The sequence below is a fragment of the Ailuropoda melanoleuca genome, chromosome 16, assembly GCF_002007445.2.
Source record: "Ailuropoda melanoleuca isolate Jingjing chromosome 16, ASM200744v2, whole genome shotgun sequence".
NCBI lineage: Eukaryota > Metazoa > Chordata > Mammalia > Carnivora > Ursidae > Ailuropoda > Ailuropoda melanoleuca.
Window position 1 is genome coordinate 24356971 of NC_048233.1, and position 21977 is coordinate 24378947.

The following is a 21977-nucleotide window of genomic DNA, read 5'->3' on the forward strand; positions in this document are numbered from 1 at the left end:
AATTATTTATGGGTGAAAAGAATTTCTAACATCTTTTGCAGTTTTTTAAAGCAGTGCTATACATTTTGCTTTTAATCCTCATACTCTGCTAATTTGCTTAACACACTCTCCTTCATAAGCAGCTCCACAGTAAATTTCAAGACAGCCCCTCAAAATCTGTAAACAATAAAACATGAATGATGAGTTATAAATATACAATTTTTTAAATGCATGGATCAAGCTTCAATCTATAAGAAAAATCAGTATTATATTCCTATCATATGAAGGCGGTTCTGTTCAAAATTGTGTGCCTGTGGCTTTTGTTTATAAACCTGTGTCTTTTTTTAAGTAAGAAACAAGGCATGAAAACACCAGTTCCCCACAGAGAATTACAGAAGCAAAATACCCTCCCTTCTTGCATCATGAAAATACATTTAAGGTACAACAGAGCTTAAACAGGTGTTAGATTTAATATCAGCTAGCTATCCAAAACCCTTCATTTAGGGAATGCAGAGCTTCAGAATGTTAACCTCGTCTGCTGGGCTCTTATAAAACTGGCATTTTCACTTGGAAGGGAAGGCACACAGCCTCTCGGGTTATACAAGTCAAAAATCCCCTTATGAAAAAACAGCCGCATCTGCGAATGGCTCTCCTGGCTTCCCCTGGCTTCCCCCGCCCGTCCTGGGGCTTGCCAGTAGAGGCACAGCCGTGAGCCTCCTGTAACACCTTCTCTGTTGACTCATTTGTGAGTCATCGAATTTTTAGCAGAGACATCACGTTGCAATTCTGTTGTTAGGAGCCAGAGACATTCTGTAAGAAAGAACGTATGCATTTTCAGGGCTCCTGCAGACCTGCGTGTGGCCACAGCCAAGGCAGCATAATGATGTGCAGGCATCTGTGTTTTTGGTCAGACCCTCCCGGGCTCTCACTGCTGACTTTATGTAACAGACATAACCCTGCCATTTAAAGCTGCAGACACTTCTTCTCTCGCCCTGCTCCTTAAGAACCTGTTACTCTTAAACTCATTCCTACTATGACCCTTTTTCCATGCTTTTCCTTATCACTTACCACTGATGAATATAGAGTTTAAACTCAAGGAAATTTGGGAGTCTGCTCATAATCTGGTCCCCTCACCTCCCCCCCAAAAAAGTCTATAAAATAGAATTTTCCAATACATTTCAGCCACGTATCATGGTTCCTGGAACACTGCTATTTATGTATGTCTATGCACAAAGACTGGTGGTTCTCAACGAGCAGAGAGTTTGGACCCCGGGGGGGGGGGTTATCTGGCGATTTTCAGACGCATTTTTAGTTGTCACAACTGGGGGCAGGGAGGGCCACAACTGGCATCTCATGAGCAGAGTCCATGAATCTGCGAGACATCTTACAGTTCAAAGGACAGCCCCCCACAACAAAGAATTCTCTGGGCCAATATAGCAGTATTGCTGAGGTCGAGAATCCCCAGCATAGACAAAGACACTCCCTTGAAAAATCAGATCACATTCCGCATCAATATGGTAATGTGAAAATGTGTGGTGTTATTCAAAAAAAAAAAAAAATTCCCCTTCAAAGAGCCATTTGAAAAGATGCAGCCTTTCAAGGAGAAGAAACTAATGACTGTCAGGTTCCCAGCTGGGCTTGACACAGTTCCAATGTTTACAGGGTCCCTGTGGATGCTGTACATTTATAAGATTGGAAATAATAGGCTCCTTTGTAGAATAAATACAGCAATTTGGGTCTTAATGGGAGCTCTGACACACACCACCTCATTTCAGTGGCACCATGCATTAACCTTTGAGACTTCAAAAATGGAAGGCCACATTTTGATAAAGGTTTCTAAATTACAGGAAAAATATTAACTGGATATTAAGTAGACAACATAAGGGAAAATTTGGAAAGAAAAATAATTAGCATGGTCACAGTGAACTCCGTGTTACTGGAACCCAGATCTGAGGTGAGATAGCATTCTGTTTGGGGAAATTGATTTCATTTTTCACAGGCTAAGCTCTAACTGCTCCTTTGTTTTCTTTTTTAGACAGAAACATAATTATTGCTAGGTGGCAAATGGCCTATGACATGAGAAGCCATATCATTAACTTTACTGTTCCATCTTTTCAGTTTTATTTACTTTCAAGCCAGGGATTAAGGATAGAGAAAGAAAATGAAATCAAATGTCTCCAGCTGGACCTCTCCCTGAGACGGCAGCTGAGACCCAGCCGTAGACTTCTACGGCAAAGGAGACCCACCGGTGTTATACGCAATTACGGAGCTGCTGGTAACAACTGACTCACAGAACAGTGCTCTTTCTCACCTGTAGAGGTGAATGAAGAACTTGTATTTCAGAACATGAAGGAAAAAAGTCTATGAAGTCTAACTAAAAGCTCAACAGACACAAACAGTAAACTTCATGGATTCATTCCCAGTATTCCCTGCACTGCTTCATAAACCTTCCCACTCTCTCTCTCCCACTCCACTCCGCCCAGAAGCACCGGCAGCAACACCACACAGCACGTTGCTGAAAGGAGATAAGCAAAGAGACGTAATTCAATTGCACAATTTGAAGCTTTGCAGTGATGCCCTTCTAATAGAAACAACGTATGTTTTTAGCCTAGTAACATCTTTTACGCCAAAAGTTTCCCTTTATCTGATGGACTGTTAACCTCATGGCATATAGGTGACGTACGCAGGGCAAACATCCTCAGCCCATCATTTGGGCAGGGAACGGAGTCTCAGGAAGGCTATCTGACACGTCCAGGGCCACACAAGTCAATGGTGGCACGAGAAGCAGAACTCCCCTGGTTCTACACAATGCTAAAATCATGTAGAATATCATTTTAAAAAGACCTGAGAAAGAGAAAAAGCAACCCCTGACATCCGACGGTTGGCCTGGTATGATCAGGCAGGCTCAGTGTGCCCAGGGGCACCCCGATGCTGGTGGACAGGCCAGTGTCCCCCTGTGAACATGGACGATTTCACAGAACATCGACATCAGACACAGCCGCTCCGTGGCAAGAACAGATCAGGACAAAACAACGCCACTCCCTAATCACGTCTGAACACCGACAAAGTGTGAATGTTGTCCAAGCCATAAACCACTTAGGATCCCACTCCCCTAAAAGGAGTGCTGCTTCTTCAGGACTTACAACCTCACAGCCTTAACCTGGCTCTCATCTGCCCTCCCCACAGATAAAATGCATTAAGATACTTCCGCTTCCTGACAACATTCCTATCTACAGTAATCCCCCTTTCTTAAATCCTTCCCAAAATCATCTTATATGAGCCCAAATCCTACCATAGGTTCTTTCTAACACCCTCTGAGAGGCCCCACAGTTCCTGGGGGTGTAAATGCAATGTGTAATTAATTCCACTTGTTCAACAGGGGCGTTCCTGGTGGTCTTTGGCTAGAGACCATTGACCAGCTTATAGCAAGAACCACAGACTCAGATTTTAAACAAGGTTATGGGTGGCATTTTTCTAAATCCCAGGAAAATAAGAACCCAACAATCCTGGGCTAGCAGTTTGAAAACCAAGAAGAAAAGAGTCCACACAGGGAGATAAAACTGAATTAGAAACGACTGATCCAACCGATCTAAGAAGGCTCCTTCTGTGTTTAGGGACATTTTGACACAAATTAAAGTTTTCATTGGGCCAATGACTTGATACTTCAGCTTTATTTCTATTGTAAACCTGATAGTCAGACAGAGAAAGAAGTCAAACAGGACTCACTCAGGTCCAGAAATTCTGATTTGATTCACTTCCCCCATACCAAAACCCTCATAAAACATAAAGCTGAGAGCCAATGCAAAGACAGTGGTCATTTCAATTAAATATTCCAACCCTTTCCATCAAAGGGTAGAATTTTGAATGATGCAGTAATAATTCTTAGCAATTCCAAAAGAGACTGCTAAATTCCTAAGAAAATTAAATTATAGACTGTTTCTATTTTACACCAAAATATCTAGCTACATTGCTAAAACATATAGAGATATATAGATATGTATACAAACCCAGCCCTTCAACCAGGTTTTGTCGGTATCACATCAAATATCCTCAATTTCAGAATTTTCTATTAAATTAAGTCATGCTGTTGTCATACAGTCATCTTGTTTACAAACGATGATGAAAGAGCAGACTGAATAATAAATGTCTTAATGAAAACTGGCTTTAAAATAAGATTGAGATTTTCTGAGTAGCATGCTTTAGAATATCAGAAAAATCAGTCATACAGTTGTTTGATGCCTCAATTTCTCCCCATAAATAGAACCCAAATTATTTTCAGTCAGAAAGGATTGTCCCATATCTTTTAATATCATACCATAATTCAATTTCTCCTTCCTAACTTCTATGCACTTCTGAAAACTAAACCAAGACCCACCATATCTCCCAGATGCCCACTGCCCTCCGTGCTCTATCATAAATGGCCTCCAAGTTGCTAGAAATCTCCCTAAATACCCATTACAGGACATCTTTTTATAATGTCAGCCATATCATGTTTTACTTTTTATCTCGGATCCATAGCCTCTAGTCAGAGTATCTCTCTCAGAATCCCTAGTCTTCAAATTTTCTATTAACTTCTCAATTTGTTCATATAATAAACAATATATTTGGAATTTGTTGGGGAAAAAAACAATTCCACTCACCACATTTTTTCCTTCATTTTGAGCATCTCGATAATCAGGATTAAGCTAAAAAACAAAAAAATAGTTTTGAATCTCTACATAAAGCACATTAACAAGACCAATGATCTTTAATTCAGTTCACTATTGTACCCTCAACTAAATTCCATATAAAAAAAAAAACCTAAGAAAGAAACCATTACCAAATATTACAATTTAAAACATTACAACTTCAAACTCTAGTTGCAGGACACATGAGCTAGAATGCCATGTTTATGGCTTTTGTTTATATTAGAACAGCTGACATCGTTGAATGAGTGAGAGCTGACAATCTCACATCCGGAGGAAGCCTTCAAGAGAATTCATCATTTTGCCCTCCACAAAATCTACCATAAACCAATAACTCAATTTTTAAAATTAGACCAAAGGAAAGTCTTTGTAACAATGAGTCGAAATCATGCTTCACGTGCTATATACACAAGAAAAGAAAAATCTAGCAAAAGAAGGGCTAGCTAGCAGATATACGTATCGGATATGAGGGTTAATGCATGAGTGTTGTGGGGTTTGGGGGTCATTCCAACAAAGATGGATGAGTTCTGGATATGCTGAGTGTCGGCCCACGCATTTCCAGCTGCTCGAATCCATACCTCCCAACTCCTACCTGACGACACAGTCCCAAAAGGACGTCTGCGTTGTACTGAAATAACTAGCTTATAATTTGTAAAACAAGAGACTTATAAGGTGTCTCTCTCTCAATAATGAGTTGTTCACTTGATTTTAATTATTTTAATATGAATCAGCCGGTGTCTATAATATGTAACCCCAGGCATTAAAGTCACCAATTTAAAATGTAAGGTCAAGAGTCTTTCTCAGAACAACACTTGGCTCGTAGCTCTGAGGAATGTCCTCTCACCTTATTACTAAATATCAATGAAGGTGCTGAAAAGGATCAAAAGCAAAACAGAACAAAACAAAAAAGTCTGAATCTCACTGAAAACTAAGACTGAGAAACAACCTAAACCCAAATCTACCATGAACTGTCGGTCTTCACAGAGCAGCCGGTGCTGGGGGAGAAGCAGACATGTCTCCGGTTTTTCTCTCCCGCCATACCTCCACCTCACTTCAAGCTAACGGCCTGGGGAACTCAGTTAAGATACTTGCTGTGGCCGCCACTGTTTGTCCATTCACTCAGAGACCCCGAGTATTTGCCCACCAAAAACCCACACAGAAGTGTGTACCTCTGAGGAGCCCTGAAACCTGTCTCCCCAGGACTCCCATCCACTGTCCCGCTAGCTACCTCTGTCTTCTCATGACCACAGAGATGCGACAAAGCTCAGAAAACAAATGGGCAGAGTCAAGGGGGCAGATGACAGCAGAGGGCTTTCCGTGAAGCATGGCCTGAAGAAAGAGAAGAGCAAGAACAGTGGCTTTGTGTGTGGGAATCAGACTGCCTCACATAGTAGAAATAGCAAAGGGGTAGGAGAGAGAAGCAAGTGCCACAGAGCCCAGCTGGGCGGAGTCGCCATCTGCTGGACCTGGGACCTACACTCAGCAGTGTGTCCTTCAGTGGGCGCTAAGGCTGACGACTGAGAAAAAGGATCAAGAATTCTAAAGAATAGGGGCGCCTGGGTGGCTCAGTCGTTAGCGTATGCCTTTGGGATGATCCAGGCAGTCTGGGATGGAGCCGGCTTCTTCCTCTCCCACTCCCCCTGCTTGTGTTCCCTCTCTCGCTGGCTGTCTCTCTCTGTCAAATAAATAAATAAAATCTTTAAAAAAAAAAACACAAAAAAAGAATTTTAAAAAATAGAACAAAATGACCATCCACTCAAACCATCTGGTTCTGCACAGAGCCCACTTGTCTGTAGATAGTAAGGAAGGAAGGAAAGAAAAAACAACAGGGACTGATTAAAAATATTGTTATATATATTCCGAGTCTTTCTGAATATTTTCTATGGTATGATGCAAAATCGACTTTCAGGAAATGTTTTAGCATATTCAAGAAAGTGTAAGTCAACATTTCCTCTATGTAAAGACAACAGGATAAAATGAACAGCTGAAAAAATAATAAAAAATAATTACATAAATAATAATACACAAATATAAAGAATTATAAAAAGAAGTTAAGAAGGGTTTCACTAAGAATGAAAGCACGAATACAAAATTAAACTCCATGTTGGCAGCAAGCACATTTGATGCTGCAAGAAATGAGCGACGAAATGCATAAAAAAAATTGAACAGCCGTCTCTCAGTACAGAGGAAAGGTATAAAGAAATAAAAATTAGGAGAAAGCAAATACTCATGGAGGACAGAGAAAGGCCTATCAATTACCGGATGATGGGTGTACTGCAAAGGAAGAGAAAATTAGTGGAATACAAGAAACGATCAAAGATAATACATTGCTCAGCTAAAGAACTGGGTATGCAGAGGTTACCATACCCCAGGAAAATCAACTAAGACAGAATAACACATTCAATTTGAGGACAATGAGTAGGGGAGACAAAATGGAAAACAATGATAGGGACATAAAATAGAGCCAGAAATTAGGTTTAGACAAATATGCTTACCATGTAACAGGAGAACGGATAAATAAAATGCGGCATAACCAAACAATGGAGTACCACTCAGTAATATACATGATGAAATACTGACACAGCAACAAGGCTGGACCTCGAAAATATATACAACGGAATACTGTTCCGCTACCAAAAAGAAGGAAATCCTGTCATTGGCCACAATATGGATGGACCTTGACAATGCTGTGCTAACTGGAATAAGTCAGAGAAAGACAAAACCTGTAAGATCTCACTTACCTGTGGAATCTAAAACGACCTGAGCTCATAGCTCAGAGAACAGACTGGTGGGTTGCCAGAGGTGGGAGATGGGGCATGAGTGCAATGGATAAAGGTGGTCCAAAGGTACAAATTCCAGTTATAAGAAAATATGTCCTGAGGATAGAATGCCCAGCATGACGATTATAGTTAACAATACTGTACTGCATGTTTGAATGTTGCCAAGAGAGTAAATCTTAAAAGTTCTCATCCAGTAATTACGTGTGGTGATGGATGCTATCTAGACTTAACTGTGGCAATTATTTCACAATATAGACACACGCCAAATCATCATGTTGTACATCTAAACTAATAAAAGGTTATATGTCAATTATATATTAGTATTTTAAAATATTATAAGTGGAAGAAGCCATATACTGTATGACTCCATTTACACAAATTCTGAGGTCAGATAAAACGAAACTGTGGTTAAACAGATCAGAAATTGGAGGTGGAGGGGAGGTACAAGGGAGGAGAGGGGAGTGGGTAGAAAGCAGACCCCAGCCCAAGAGTCACATGAAAGGAGTCTCTCAGGTTTTAAAACTGACTAACAAAGGGAGGCAGAGGAGGAAGGCAAGAAAAGGGGAATCCAGTTACAAGTTGCTGTGAGTGCTAGGCCAGCACCTGGGGAGATCTGAGGCAGAACTTTCTTTTTCTTTGGAGATATGTATCTCAGCCTCCTTAAATTCCCTTGAATTATAAATAAAAGAATTAATTCCAAAACAGGATCATTCTTGCTTTTGGAATCCAAGAGTGAAAGGTAGAAAGCAAAACAGATAGGGAATTAACTGGCCTCCTGTGTACTGATTAAACACAAAGAGACACACTTTTCCTTGGTAGTAATGACAGGTCCAACACAGTGCCCGGGAGGGGTTTATCCAGCTATTTTAGTCCAGCATTACTGTTTTGCATTTTTTAATTTGTTTTCAATTTGAAGAATTCAGATTTTTTTCAAGTTAATNCGCCATACCTCCACCTCACTTCAAGCTAACGGCCTGGGGAACTCAGTTAAGATACTTGCTGTGGCCGCCACTGTTTGTCCATTCACTCAGAGACCCCGAGTATTTGCCCACCAAAAACCCACACAGAAGTGTGTACCGCTGAGGAGCCCTGAAACCTGTCTCCCCAGGACTCCCATCCACTGTCCCACTAGCTACCTCTGTCTTCTCATGACCACAGAGATGCGACAAAGCTCAGAAAACAAATGGGCAGAGTCAAGGGGGCAGATGACAGCAGAGGGCTTTCCGTGAAGCATGGCCTGAAGAAAGAGAAGAGCAAGAACAGTGGCTTTGTGTGTGGGAATCAGACTGCCTCACATAGTAGAAATAGCAAAGGGGTAGGAGAGAGAAGCAAGTGCCACAGAGCCCAGCTGGGCGGAGTCGCCATCTGCTGGACCTGGGACCTACACTCAGCAGTGTGTCCTTCAGTGGGCGCTAAGGCTGACGACTGAGAAAAAGGATCAAGAATTCTAAAGAATAGGGGCGCCTGGGTGGCTCAGTCGTTAGCGTATGCCTTTGGGATGATCCAGGCAGTCTGGGATGGAGCCGGCTTCTTCCTCTCCCACTCCCCCTGCTTGTGTTCCCTCTCTCGCTGGCTGTCTCTCTCTGTCAAATAAATAAATAAAATCTTTAAAAAAAAAAACACAAAAAAAGAATTTTAAAAAATAGAACAAAATGACCATCCACTCAAACCATCTGGTTCTGCACAGAGCCCACTTGTCTGTAGATAGTAAGGAAGGAAGGAAAGAAAAAACAACAGGGACTGATTAAAAATATTGTTATATATATTCCGAGTCTTTCTGAATATTTTCTATGGTATGATGCAAAATCGACTTTCAGGAAATGTTTTAGCATATTCAAGAAAGTGTAAGTCAACATTTCCTCTATGTAAAGACAACAGGATAAAATGAACAGCTGAAAAAATAATAAAAAATAATTACATAAATAATAATACACAAATATAAAGAATTATAAAAAGAAGTTAAGAAGGGTTTCACTAAGAATGAAAGCACGAATACAAAATTAAACTCCATGTTGGCAGCAAGCACATTTGATGCTGCAAGAAATGAGCGACGAAATGCATAAAAAAAATTGAACAGCCGTCTCTCAGTACAGAGGAAAGGTATAAAGAAATAAAAATTAGGAGAAAGCAAATACTCATGGAGGACAGAGAAAGGCCTATCAATTACCGGATGATGGGTGTACTGCAAAGGAAGAGAAAATTAGTGGAATACAAGAAACGATCAAAGATAATNGATAATAACATTGCTCAGCTAAAGAACTGGGTATGCAGAGGTTACCATACCCCAGGAAAATCAACTAAGACAGAATAACACATTCATTTGAGGACAATGAGTAGGGGAGACAAAATGGAAAACAATGATAGGGACATAAAATAGAGCCAGAAATTAGGTTTAGACAAATATGCTTACCATGTAACAGGAGAACGGATAAATAAAATGCGGCATAACCAAACAATGGAGTACCACTCAGTAATATACATGATGAAATATTGACACAGCAACAAGGCTGGACCTCGAAAATATATACAACGGAATACTGTTCCGCTACCAAAAAGAAGGAAATCCTGTCATTGGCCACAATATGGATGGACCTTGACAATGCTGTGCTAACTGGAATAAGTCAGAGAAAGACAAAACCTGTAAGATCTCACTTACCTGTGGAATCTAAAACGACCTGAGCTCATAGCTCAGAGAACAGACTGGTGGGTTGCCAGAGGTGGGAGATGGGGCATGAGTGCAATGGATAAAGGTGGTCCAAAGGTACAAATTCCAGTTATAAGAAAATATGTCCTGAGGATAGAATGCCCAGCATGACGATTATAGTTAACAATACTGTACTGCATGTTTGAATGTTGCCAAGAGAGTAAATCTTAAAAGTTCTCATCCAGTAATTACGTGTGGTGATGGATGCTATCTAGACTTAACTGTGGCAATTATTTCACAATATAGACACACGCCAAATCATCATGTTGTACATCTAAACTAATAAAAGGTTATATGTCAATTATATATTAGTATTTTAAAATATTATAAGTGGAAGAAGCCATATACTGTATGACTCCATTTACACAAATTCTGAGGTCAGATAAAACGAAACTGTGGTTAAACAGATCAGAAATTGGAGGTGGAGGGGAGGTACAAGGGAGGAGAGGGGAGTGGATAGAAAGCAGACCCCAGCCCAAGAGTCACATGAAAGGAGTCTCTCAGGTTTTAAAACTGACTAACAAAGGGAGGCAGAGGAGGAAGGCAAGAAAAGGGGAATCCAGTTACAAGTTGCTGTGAGTGCTAGGCCAGCACCTGGGGAGATCTGAGGCAGAACTTTCTTTTTCTTTGGAGATATGTATCTCAGCCTCCTTAAATTCCCTTGAATTATAAATAAAAGAATTAATTCCAAAACAGGATCATTCTTGCTTTTGGAATCCAAGAGTGAAAGGTAGAAAGCAAAACAGATAGGGAATTAACTGGCCTCCTGTGTACTGATTAAACACAAAGAGACACACTTTTCCTTGGTAGTAATGACAGGTCCAACACAGTGCCCGGGAGGGGTTTATCCAGCTATTTTAGTCCAGCATTACTGTTTTGCATTTTTTAATTTGTTTTCAATTTGAAGAATTCAGATTTTTTTCAAGTTAATAAAATAGCCATACTAAAATTATAGCTAAATTATTTCCAAAAGATATGCAGCATGTTTAGCCACGGACCATATACCTTACGGTCAAAGCGTTCATTCAATAAGCATTAGAGTAGTTGGCCACAGACACTGTGAAGGGAATTCATGCTGGAAACCATGATGTATCCTAACTAAAATGTGTAAATGAACAGGAATTAACATACCTAGGTCAAATACAAAATCATGTATGCCCTCTGAAATGTAAGTTATATTCCATCCCAAAGACAACACTACTTTCTGAAATTCTGTCTTCACATACTTCACCCACGTGGGGTCACCCATCTCAATCCCTAAGTTCAATCCCTAAGGGAAGTTTAGGAAATGGACTCCAGGCTCTACCCTGGGAAGAGCTCATGGGTATGAGCTTTAGGAAAGGTCACTAAACCTTGGAACTCAGGGTCCTCATCTGTTAAATGAGAAAAGTTTATGACCAAAGCCTAATCATACTAATTATAGGTCCTTAAATTTTATATATTCATGTCTTTGGCAACAATACTAAAGATGGTGCTATCAGTTAGATTTGGCCTCATCTTGTGTCTCTCCGGCTGTAATGTGTTTTTTTAAATAATTAATATGGAGTTATTGCCTTAATAAATTCATTAAAGTTATAATAATTATGAGGAGAAAGAGGAGGAAGAAGAGGGGAAGAAGGAGGGAGAGGAGGAGAAGCCACCAAATATATCTATGCCTATATAAATTCACCAATATTAACTGAAGACCAAATAAATATATGCTTTAATGTATGTTTTAATTACACTGCTGCTTTCCTTCTCTGAATATAGTAAGAGCGGTAATTATTAATTAGACTAAGGATGAACCAAAAATATATTATTTCTAAAGAAGAGGAAAAAAGACATGGTCATGTAAAGATTCTTGAATCTTTTAGGACTTTAAAAGAAATATGTCTTTATGTTAAAAAATAAATTATAAATCTGGCATTAGAGAGAGAGAGATCTTTTTTTTTTCTTGGAGAGACCTAATATGCTCTTCAATCATTTATTCAATAAACATTAATAGAACATCTATAATGGGCAAAGCATTGTGGCATAGGGTATTTTGGCAAAGATGAAGATAATATGGTCCCTAACCATGAGACCTTACAATCTAGGAGGGAAAATAAGACATAAATATAGTTAGTTGTAATATAAAATAGAGTGTGACAAGAGATATAAGACAAGAATGAATAATTTATAAATAATATAGGTCAGAGGAAGGAGGGATCTGTGGTGGGCAAATTTATTCAAGAATTATTCATGGAGGAGCGTCTGGGTGGCTCAGTCAGTTAAGCGTCTGCCTTCGCTCAGGTCATGATCTCAGGGTCCTGGGATTGAGCCCCAAGTCGGGCTCCCTGGTCAGCAGGGAGCTTTCTTCTCCTTCTCCCTGTGCCCCTCCACCCCCGCTCGTGCTCTCTCTCTCTAATAAATAAATAAAATCTTTAAAAAAAAAAAAGAATTATTCATGGAGAAGGTAGCATCTGAGATAAGCCTTGAAGGATGGGTAGAATCATAACTGTCAGAGAAAGAAAGGAGTGGGGAAGACAGGCAGTGCACGGGAATTGAATGCGACATAGGCAAGCAAATAAGACTTATTCAGAGAAGACCCATAAACATCATTTGTGGAATACTTTTTATATGCTTTTAAAAGTTAATTCATTTCCCCTTACAATTATCCTATTAGAAGGGATTCTTTCCTTTAAAAAAAAAAAGGTTTATTTATTTGTTTTAGAGAAAGAGCAGGCACATGGCGGGGAAGAGAGGTAAAGGAAGGGAGAAAATCTCAAGCCAACTCCTCTGCTGAGCTTGGAGTGCGGGGCTCCACTCAGGGCTCGAACTCACAACCCTGAGATCATGACCTGAGCCAAAATCCAAGTTGGACACTTTACCAACTGAGCCACCCAGGCACACCCTATTAGGAGGGATTCTTCTATTAGGAGGGATTCTTCCCCCCACTTTACAGATGAGGCCCCTGGGGCACATCAAGTGAAGGCTTCTGTGCAAAGTCACACCTCTGGTGAGCGGAGGGTCACTCGGAAGCACCAATCTAATGATTCCAAAGCTATATCCTTTAGCTAGGATACCATGTTACTTCCTTCCTGCCTCCATAAAGAGGAGGGGTGGAATCCAAGGTGGCATCCAAGCCAGCCCAGACCAAAGGGGCTTTTAAACCATAGGCTCTTCAGAAAGATTTTGAGTATCAACGGGGAAGCGTTTGCAAAAACATTACATTAAAAATCCCCAACTGGCCATGGTAAGTAGGAGATGGAGGCAGGGCTTGAAAGAGGCAAAGTAACCAAGCGCGGGGGTTTTAGTAAAAGGTAGCAGAGCCCTGACAAAAACAATCATGCCAAATGTAAAGGAAAAAGCAGACACAGAAGATGTTACTGAGACAGAGTCAGTAGAACTGGAATGTGTAAACGGAGACAGAAAAACATGTTTGTCACGACTCTCAAGTTTTTAACACTGCACTAAGAAAATGCACTGTTTGATGGGGAAACAATTCAATCTTAGATATAGGTATTGAGTTTCAATGGCAGTGGAATATCTGAGATCAAATCCCCGGCCCACTGCAGGCATGGGAGTGAGTAACAGGGAGATTTTGAAGAGCAAAGACCCAGCCAGTACCAACCCTTGAAGGGAGTTCTCATTAGAATGGCCAAAGAGGGTTAGGAAGGAGTCATGTAGAGAATGTCACAAGTTGGAATACAGAAGTGGCAGAGAAAGAGGGACAGAGAAATATCATAAGCACGTAGGCAATGAAAACCATGACTGTACCACAATCAAACGAAAGATAACTGCAACTTTGCACCTAACACAGTAGCAAGAAACAGAACCCCTCTAAGTCCACATATATGCTCATTTTCTTAAAGCAAAAATGTTAGTTTTTTATGAGGAAATGTGGTTTGATCAATTTTTATGATACATAACATTAAAATCATCACTTGTATATTTTTAAATAATCATGTATGTATATGTTCTTTTTTCCAATGCCTGGCATTTCAACCTATTATTCTGACTGACAAGTCTAGAAAAGAAAAGAAGGGAAAAAATCACCTTATTAAATGCTTATATGTGCCAGGCACAATTTACNATGTTCTTTTTTCCAATGCCTGGCATTTCAACCTATTATTCTGACTGACAAGTCTAGAAAAGAAAAGAAGGGGAAAAAATCACCTTATTAAATGCTTATATGTGCCAGGCACAATTTATATTTTGATATATAGCATTTACACGTATATGTGGAGGGCCTGGTATATATATATTCTCCCATTGCATCTATTTATATATATGTATACAAACACAAACACACAAACCATAAACTCTGGCTGATCTAGTGAGTGGAAAACTAATCACAGAGATATTTAAAACTATAACCCTAATATTCATAAGATTCTACGCTGATGTACAGGTTCTTGAGTACTAAGTTTTTAACTCATTAATTAAACCCTGTCTGTTGCACAGTTAGGGAATAAGTGTTTACTGCCATCTGGTGGAAGTCTGGCCTATCTACAAACAAATAAGCTAGTTGTCTTTGAAAGGACAATGATGAAATCTTTAACAAATAACATTATTTGCTACTCGATCTTGTTCTGGAAAGGATCCTTATGTCTTAAATAACACCCAAAGAAAGAAAATGTAGAAGCAGCAGATCAGAAATTGTGATACTTGGGGGCGCCTGGGTGGCACAGCGGTTAAGCGTCTGCCTTCGGCTCAGGGCGTGATCCCGGCGTTGTGGGATCGAGCCCCACGTCAGGCTCTTCTGCTATGAGCCTGCTTCTTCCTCTCCCACTCCCCCTGCTTGTGTTCCCTCTCTCGCTGGCTGTCTCTATCTCTGTCGAATAAATAAATTTAAAAAAAAAAAAAAAAAGAAAAGAAATTGTGATACTTGATTTATAATTGCTCCATGACTATGGAGGAACGGTTTACTGAGACTCCCATATTATCCCATTCAAAATATAATAAAATTACTTTCTCCCCCATTGATGTGGGTGTGAGCTCTCCGCACTGATAAGGTGCTACAAGTCAAAGACCCAGGGCAAACGGCACTGAGTGTGCTCACAACCGCGCTGTGTGTTAAATGCAAAATACACGGCTGTTTATGTTGCTTCCCCTCATGTTACCTTCTTTCTTGTATGGCCCGCAGAAACTGACATCACAGGAAGACAGCCTAACAATACGGTACTGTAAATGTTCTGGAACGCATTATCCGACTAAGCCACAAATGGCTTCATTCTCTAATTCACAATTAAATACTTTGTTCCACGTTTTGTCCGTGAGTTTCTAGCATTGTGTATTTCTCAAAAATAAATTTTGAACTCCCTGACACAAAATAGCACTATATTTATGGTGCTATTCTTAAATAGCTTGCAGTTGATGTGCTTTGTCTCTATAATTAGACTCCAAAGCTTCAGTATATGAAATGGTCTAATTTCCTTTGGAGAGTGTCCCCTTCGTTGCTACACAAGCAATAGCCTCATTACAGTTTTCTCAAAAACTTGGCCTCCCTGTAAGTACTGGTTAAAATAGAATATCAGGTGTAGGAAATATATGTATAAGTACAATTTTGAGGGTCTTTTTTTTTTCATTTGTGCTTAGATTTAAGATTGCAGCCCTTTAAACTCACTGTGAGATTTAACGTGGTCATCTATGGATATTAATAATTTAAACGTTACACAAAATCGGTTATCTCAGATGTGTATGCATGCTGGAAATAACTGCAAAGGAAATGTCCCAGGGACTGAATTAATGTCCTTCTCCTCTACACTGCAAACTCCCAAAGGACAAGGACAAAGTGTTAATTGCCTCAGTTTGCTTCACAGTATCAAAACAGTGCTTCCACCCAGTACGCAGTCAATAAACAATTGCATAATGTTGGTGTGACATTGGTCAGGGTTCCTCAAAACCAGCACTACTGGCATTTGGGGCCAGATAATTCTTTGTTGTAGTGGCTGTCCTGTGCATGGATGTTTGGCTGCATCCCTGGCCTCTACCCACTAGATGCCAGCAGCTCCCTCTCCCCAGTTCTGACAATAAAAATGCCTCCAGACATTGTCAAATAGCCCCTGGGTGACAGGATCACTCTAGGCTGAGAACCACTGGTATAGATGAAGCAACGCAAGTCTGGCATTGAACTCAAAGACTGTCATTACCTTGTTTTTGAACTTTGGACAAAGTAAATCGCCTCTCTGAACCTGGGTTTCCTTTTCTGTAAAGTGAAATGATTGGATTTACAGCCTCAGTCTTTTTCGCTGATTCATCCATTAGATTACCTAGTATTTACTGGATATAAATTCCATGTACAAGGTCTCCAGTGGTGAGCCCCTAAATTTCCCACCCCCCTTCAGTCACCTGGCTTACAAAAAAATACCCCTGCTGGATAAAAATTGTAATCATAATAACAGTAGAAGTAGTGAGAGTAATAATAAACACCACTCCATATTTTTTTGTCCCCTTCTCAATGGAAGTGAGGGGACTTAATAGTTACTGAATATATTTTATGTGCAAGGTGCTGAACACTCCGTATCTTCCTTAATTCCAAAATAACCCCATGTAATATATACTATCATCTTTTTTACACACAAGGGAACTGAGGTTCAGAGAGGTTAAATATGTGCTTTAATTCACATAGATTGTGAGTCATATACATGGGATTTTTTTTCCCCACTACAATAGGCTCTCTTTGCCACACTGGCCAATATAAACACCATATACTCAAAGGCAATTCAAGAATTACATGACCCAATTTACCAGAAATGCCTCAAGCACATTAAAGTAATATTTCAAATTATCAATATGTGTGTTGAGAATGGAAAGGCTGAGGGAAAAGAGCAACACACGGCCAGATCCTGCTCCCCTGGCAGGAACGTCCCTTTAATGCAAAAACAGCTCTGTTCTCATCCTATTTTTTAAATATACCTTTCAAACCCTATCTAATAGGACTGTTTTCCCTTTATTACTGTTCCTCCTCCTTCACAGCCCTGATACGAAAAATCAGTCCACCCCTACTTCCGCTTCCTGGCTTCCTTGTCATTCCTCCACCCCCTGGATTCTGGTTTCCACTAAAAATGCTCTCAATCACAAATGACTGTGTTCTTGCCAAATGCTGTAAATACATTTTGTTCCTGACCTTTTCGGTAGCACTCTCTCCTTTCTGAAACTCTATCCTCCTTGCTTGACATTTGTGATTCAACCTGCCTTACCCATCCATGCACCAAGCAGCGCCTCCTCCGGCCTCCTCACCATTCCCTGTACCCCCCACACTTGAGTGCTTCCCCATAAGCACACCACTATTCCTACTGCTGTAATACGCTTATCTCACCGCACTGAGAGCTCCTCAAGGGCAGAAATTAGTTTTTCTAGGAACGTCACTGGTTTCTACCAAACGTTTACAAACAGCTCTCCAGCCTCAGCCTCTAAGGTAACTACTTCAAACTTTATTCCTCCTACTAATTAGATCAAACCCAAACTTTTCAATCAAAATCTTCAAGCAAAGGGATCTGTCACTCAATAATTCCTTTTCACACTCCTTTCCTTGAGCCAGGCCTCCCTTTTTTCATTGTCTGTATATGATTTGGACATTCCACAACCCCGTCCATGTCTCCTTGGCAATTTCTACAATGATCGTCCTTTTGTTTCTCTACCAATCTGTGTCTATTCCTTTCTTGGAGAACCAGGGAAAAGTTCACCCCAAGCAAGAACATTCTTTGACTAATTTCATGCTGACCTAACTTGACCTACACACATAAGCAGCCTGACATGCTTCTGCCCACTGACCATCCTGTGGCCATTTATCATAGACTGTCTTCCAAACTAGGAGGTCAATTCTTTGAGGGCAGAGACTTACTCCTCTGTTTCCTTCTCTACCTGCAGCATTCTCTACCACACTGAGCATTTATCAGTCACTTAAAAAGCATATATTAAGGATGGTATGAAATCTTAAAGAGGATGTCTGTTGCTGCTATGAATTCTAAAATTATTCCCAACTCTTGCATTTTCAACATCCTATGGTATGTGTCTTATTTTTTTAAGAAGTATCTAAATATTAAAGATAAAATTTAAAAAGTAAAATAAAAGCCATGGAGCCTTTTCTCTCCTATGAATAAGGGTTTAATACAAGAAAATGAATAAGGCTAGGAAGTTACAAATCCAAATGCTGGGAATGATTTGAAATTAAAGACCTAGGCATTTTTAAAAAGCAAAATAATAAAAGTATAAGTATTGTTTTTTAACTGCTGCCAGAGGCTAATTTCCATCTGTTTGGAATTGGAACTGGAAGTCAATTTTTTTATCAAGTGACAATGACATTTGCAATAACTATGACTTTGCCACACCTGTAGACACTTTCACACCAACAGGACACACACATCCTGAGATGTGTCTATATCAGGATCTTACCTGACCTTAGCTGACAAATGAAATATAAAACACTAACCTATGGATGCCAGTATTTTGAGGCTAAGATTTCTCTTTTGATGGCAGAATACTACACAGAGGCACCCATTCTATTTTACTAGTTAAAATCAGTAGAAAATAAATTCCTAGCTTTCGATATTCAGAGGTGTATTTAATGTTTAATTCTCCTTCTTTCACCTTGCCATAAAAAAAGATGTTATCTCAAGTATTAAAGGTCAGGGAAGAGATCCTCCAGGCACACTAGACTCTTTAATGGACAAAATAGCATCTGGCATTTAAAGTCATATTCTCTAAAGACAGAATAAAGAGTCTTTCAAAGTCTTTTCAAGGAATGAACTGCTTTCTATTTCTCAACTTTTAATAAATTCCTTTATATATTGAGGTCTTAGATCTGCATTAAAGTTAATAAACAATTTAATTCTCAATAATTTAGTCATTTGAATGTATCAACGATACAAGTTTTTTTTTTTAAGATTTTATTTATTTATTTGACGGAGAGAAAGACAGCCAGCGAGAGAGGGAACACAAGCAGAGGGAGTGGGAGAGGAAGATGCAGGTTCCCAGCGGAGGAGCCCTATGCGGGGCTTGATCCTAGGGATCCAGGATCACACCCTGAGCCGAAGGCAGATGCTTAATGACTGAGCCACCCAGGCACCCCTCAATGATACAAGTTTTAATTGCAGAAATTAACTAAGAAAACTAATAATGTATAATCATGTCATTTTTCTATAGAATGTCAATAGTTAAAACAGCCACAGATTGAAGTAACTTAAGGAAGAGGCACTAACATAAAATCCAAGATCCAATATAAGATAATTTCTTATCTCTTATAGGACATCTAACAGACTTTCTAACTCTTATTTTAGACAAGACTCTCTACCTTACCACTTAATTTTGCATCAAAGTGTCATTTTTCAAAAAAGTTACTTCAAAACATTCATGGTGTAAACAGCCCACAAATTGCAAAGCTGTTATTTCATTTATTTGAAAAGATTCATAAATAATAAGTCAGATATTTATAAAAGTAAGAGTAATCTCTATTTCTCATAATAAACTTCACCATGCCAACATCACTTACTAGATGCTTACCACCACACGTCATGCCAAGGACTTTACCTCATTTAATTCTCTTAGTACTCTTATTATATAAATGTTGTGATTATCCCCATTTTCCAGAGGAAGAAATTGGAGCTTAGAGAGATTAATTTGCCCAAACATGGCTCCAAATGCCACTCAGATACAAATCCCAAAATTTTCCCATTCTCTAAGCTTACAGAAGCCTGAAAAGCTTCTTTATATTCATTCATTCATTCAAAAAACATTCATCAAATCCTTTCTAAGTACCAGGCACTGCCCTAGATGCTGGGGACACAGTGGTTATGTAAAAAAAACAAAAACAAAAAGAATCCCTGCCTTCAGAGAGCATACATTCTGACAGAGAATGCTGAGAAAATAAAATGTACAATAAGTCAGATAGCGGTAAGTACTATGAAGACAATTACCACAGATTAATAGGATGTAGAGGGTAATGGTGTTGAGTTATGGTTTAGATAGGGATCAGCATGTCTACAAACTTCCTGTTTCCCACACCTTTTTCTCATTACTTCTGCATCCCTAGTTCCTTTTCCTCCCTCACATCCAAAACCAAAAGTTGGATAAGTAATACTAAAAATTCTAAGGCCAGGGGCGCCTGGGTGGCTCAGTTGTTAAGCGTCTGCCTTCAGCTCAGGGCCTGATCCCAGAGTCCTGGGATGGAGCCCCATGTCAGGCTCCTCCGCTGGGAGTCTGCTTCTTCCTCTCCCACTCCCCCTGCCTGTGTTCCCTCTCGCTGGCTGTCTCTCTCTCTCTCTGTCAAATAAATAAATAAAATCTTTAAAATAGATATATATAAATATAAATAAATAAATAAATAAATAAATAAATAAATAAAAATTCTAAGGCCAAACTCTGGTTTCGGATTCCGGAAGAAACCCTAAATCTAAAAATAGAAACAGAGTTTAGGAGAGTAGAATGAATGGGTATTTTCATGCATCTAAAAAACAAATATTTCCAAAATTCTTACATTGGATAACCAAACTTTAAGTCATTTCTAAAACTTCTATGTTGTTACTTGTATCCACCCTTCATAGCTACCTGATTGTCAACACGTTTTTAGTGGAGAAAGAAAAAACCTTTATTTGTTTTGACCGTTTTTATTAACAGTTTCAGGACAGTTCAGTGTCTCAGGAAGAAACGCCTTTCCTCTCCAATAGTTTGAACAATAGAGGCCATCCAGCAGCGAAACCAGTCTCGGTGAAGATGACCTGAAACTATCAGGGCTCTAACTACACCAACAATGAGTTGATCGTGTCTCCAATGCAGACATTCTGATAGAGTGAAGCTAAATAAAAAAGTCTAGAACGAATGGCATACGATACGCAAATCAGATACTCTATTGCACTTGACCTTAAAATAAACAAACCACCACTGTTCTGCTGTTAATGGTTGTTTCAATTTCTTTTAAAGATTCACTTATTTATCTTAGAGAGAAAGGGAGAGAGCACATGTGCATGTACGTGAACGTGGGGCAGGGCAGAGCAGACTCGGGGCTAAGCACGGAGCCCAGTGTCGAGCCGATTCCAGGGCCCTGAGATCATGACCGGAGCCGAAATCTCAAGTCAGCCGACTGAGCCCCCGAGGCCCCCCTTGTTGTTTAAATTTTTAAGACAAAGATTATTGCAAGGCTTCGATTAATACTCACCTTGTAAGAATAATGTGTACGCCAATCCAGACCATGATAGACAACAATCAAATTTTGTGTCATGACTGTTCCTACAAACACAGCATCTTTTGGAGAACGTACTTGCTTATTTCACTCTTTCAGAGTTGGAGAATTAATAGCACTGTATCCTTTAGTCTTACCTCTGCAGCTAAGTAGTTCCCAGTTGCGAGGTGTTTAAATCTGAACAAGCTATTCCACTGCCCAGCACCTCCACGGCACGGGTCATGATGAACGACCTACGGGCGAGAAGGGCAACAGCAATAAGGCCGAAAAGGTACTCACGCTGCTGGCAAGCAGGTGCCAGCAGTACACAAAGCATTCGCCTGCTGATGCTAACTCGTCAAATCCAATACACGTTTTCATGAGAGGACAGAAAAGCAGAATTCCCCACAAATGAGCAAGAGACACAACGGTTCGCTCACGGTGTGCGTGCGTGACGCCCATGCCTTAAATGTGTAAATACAGCCTTACTCCAAAAGACAGGTTTCCCAGGCCAAAACTGGAAATGCTGAGGGGTTCTCCCCCATCTGTCACTCAAATATTCATTCAACAAGTACTAAAAGCTTACTATACACCAGGTTCTCTTCTAGGCAATAGGGTCACAGCAATGAATAAGACTAGAACTTTCAGTCAATAAGATCTGGCAAATGCCAGGAGGACATAAACAGAGCACATGACTGAGTGACTAGGGA

The 21977-nt window shown here is 39.9% G+C and overlaps 1 protein-coding gene across 1 annotated transcript in view; it reads right to left on the minus strand.

Moving 5' to 3' along the window:
* The window catches only part of ITPR2 (inositol 1,4,5-trisphosphate receptor type 2), a 494278-nt gene that overhangs the window by 369968 nt on the left and 102333 nt on the right, over positions 1-21977 (minus strand). Inside the window, 2 exon segments of the mRNA XM_034646080.1 lie at positions 4620-4664; positions 21426-21521. Coding sequence (XP_034501971.1) covers positions 4620-4664; positions 21426-21521 — 141 coding nt within the window.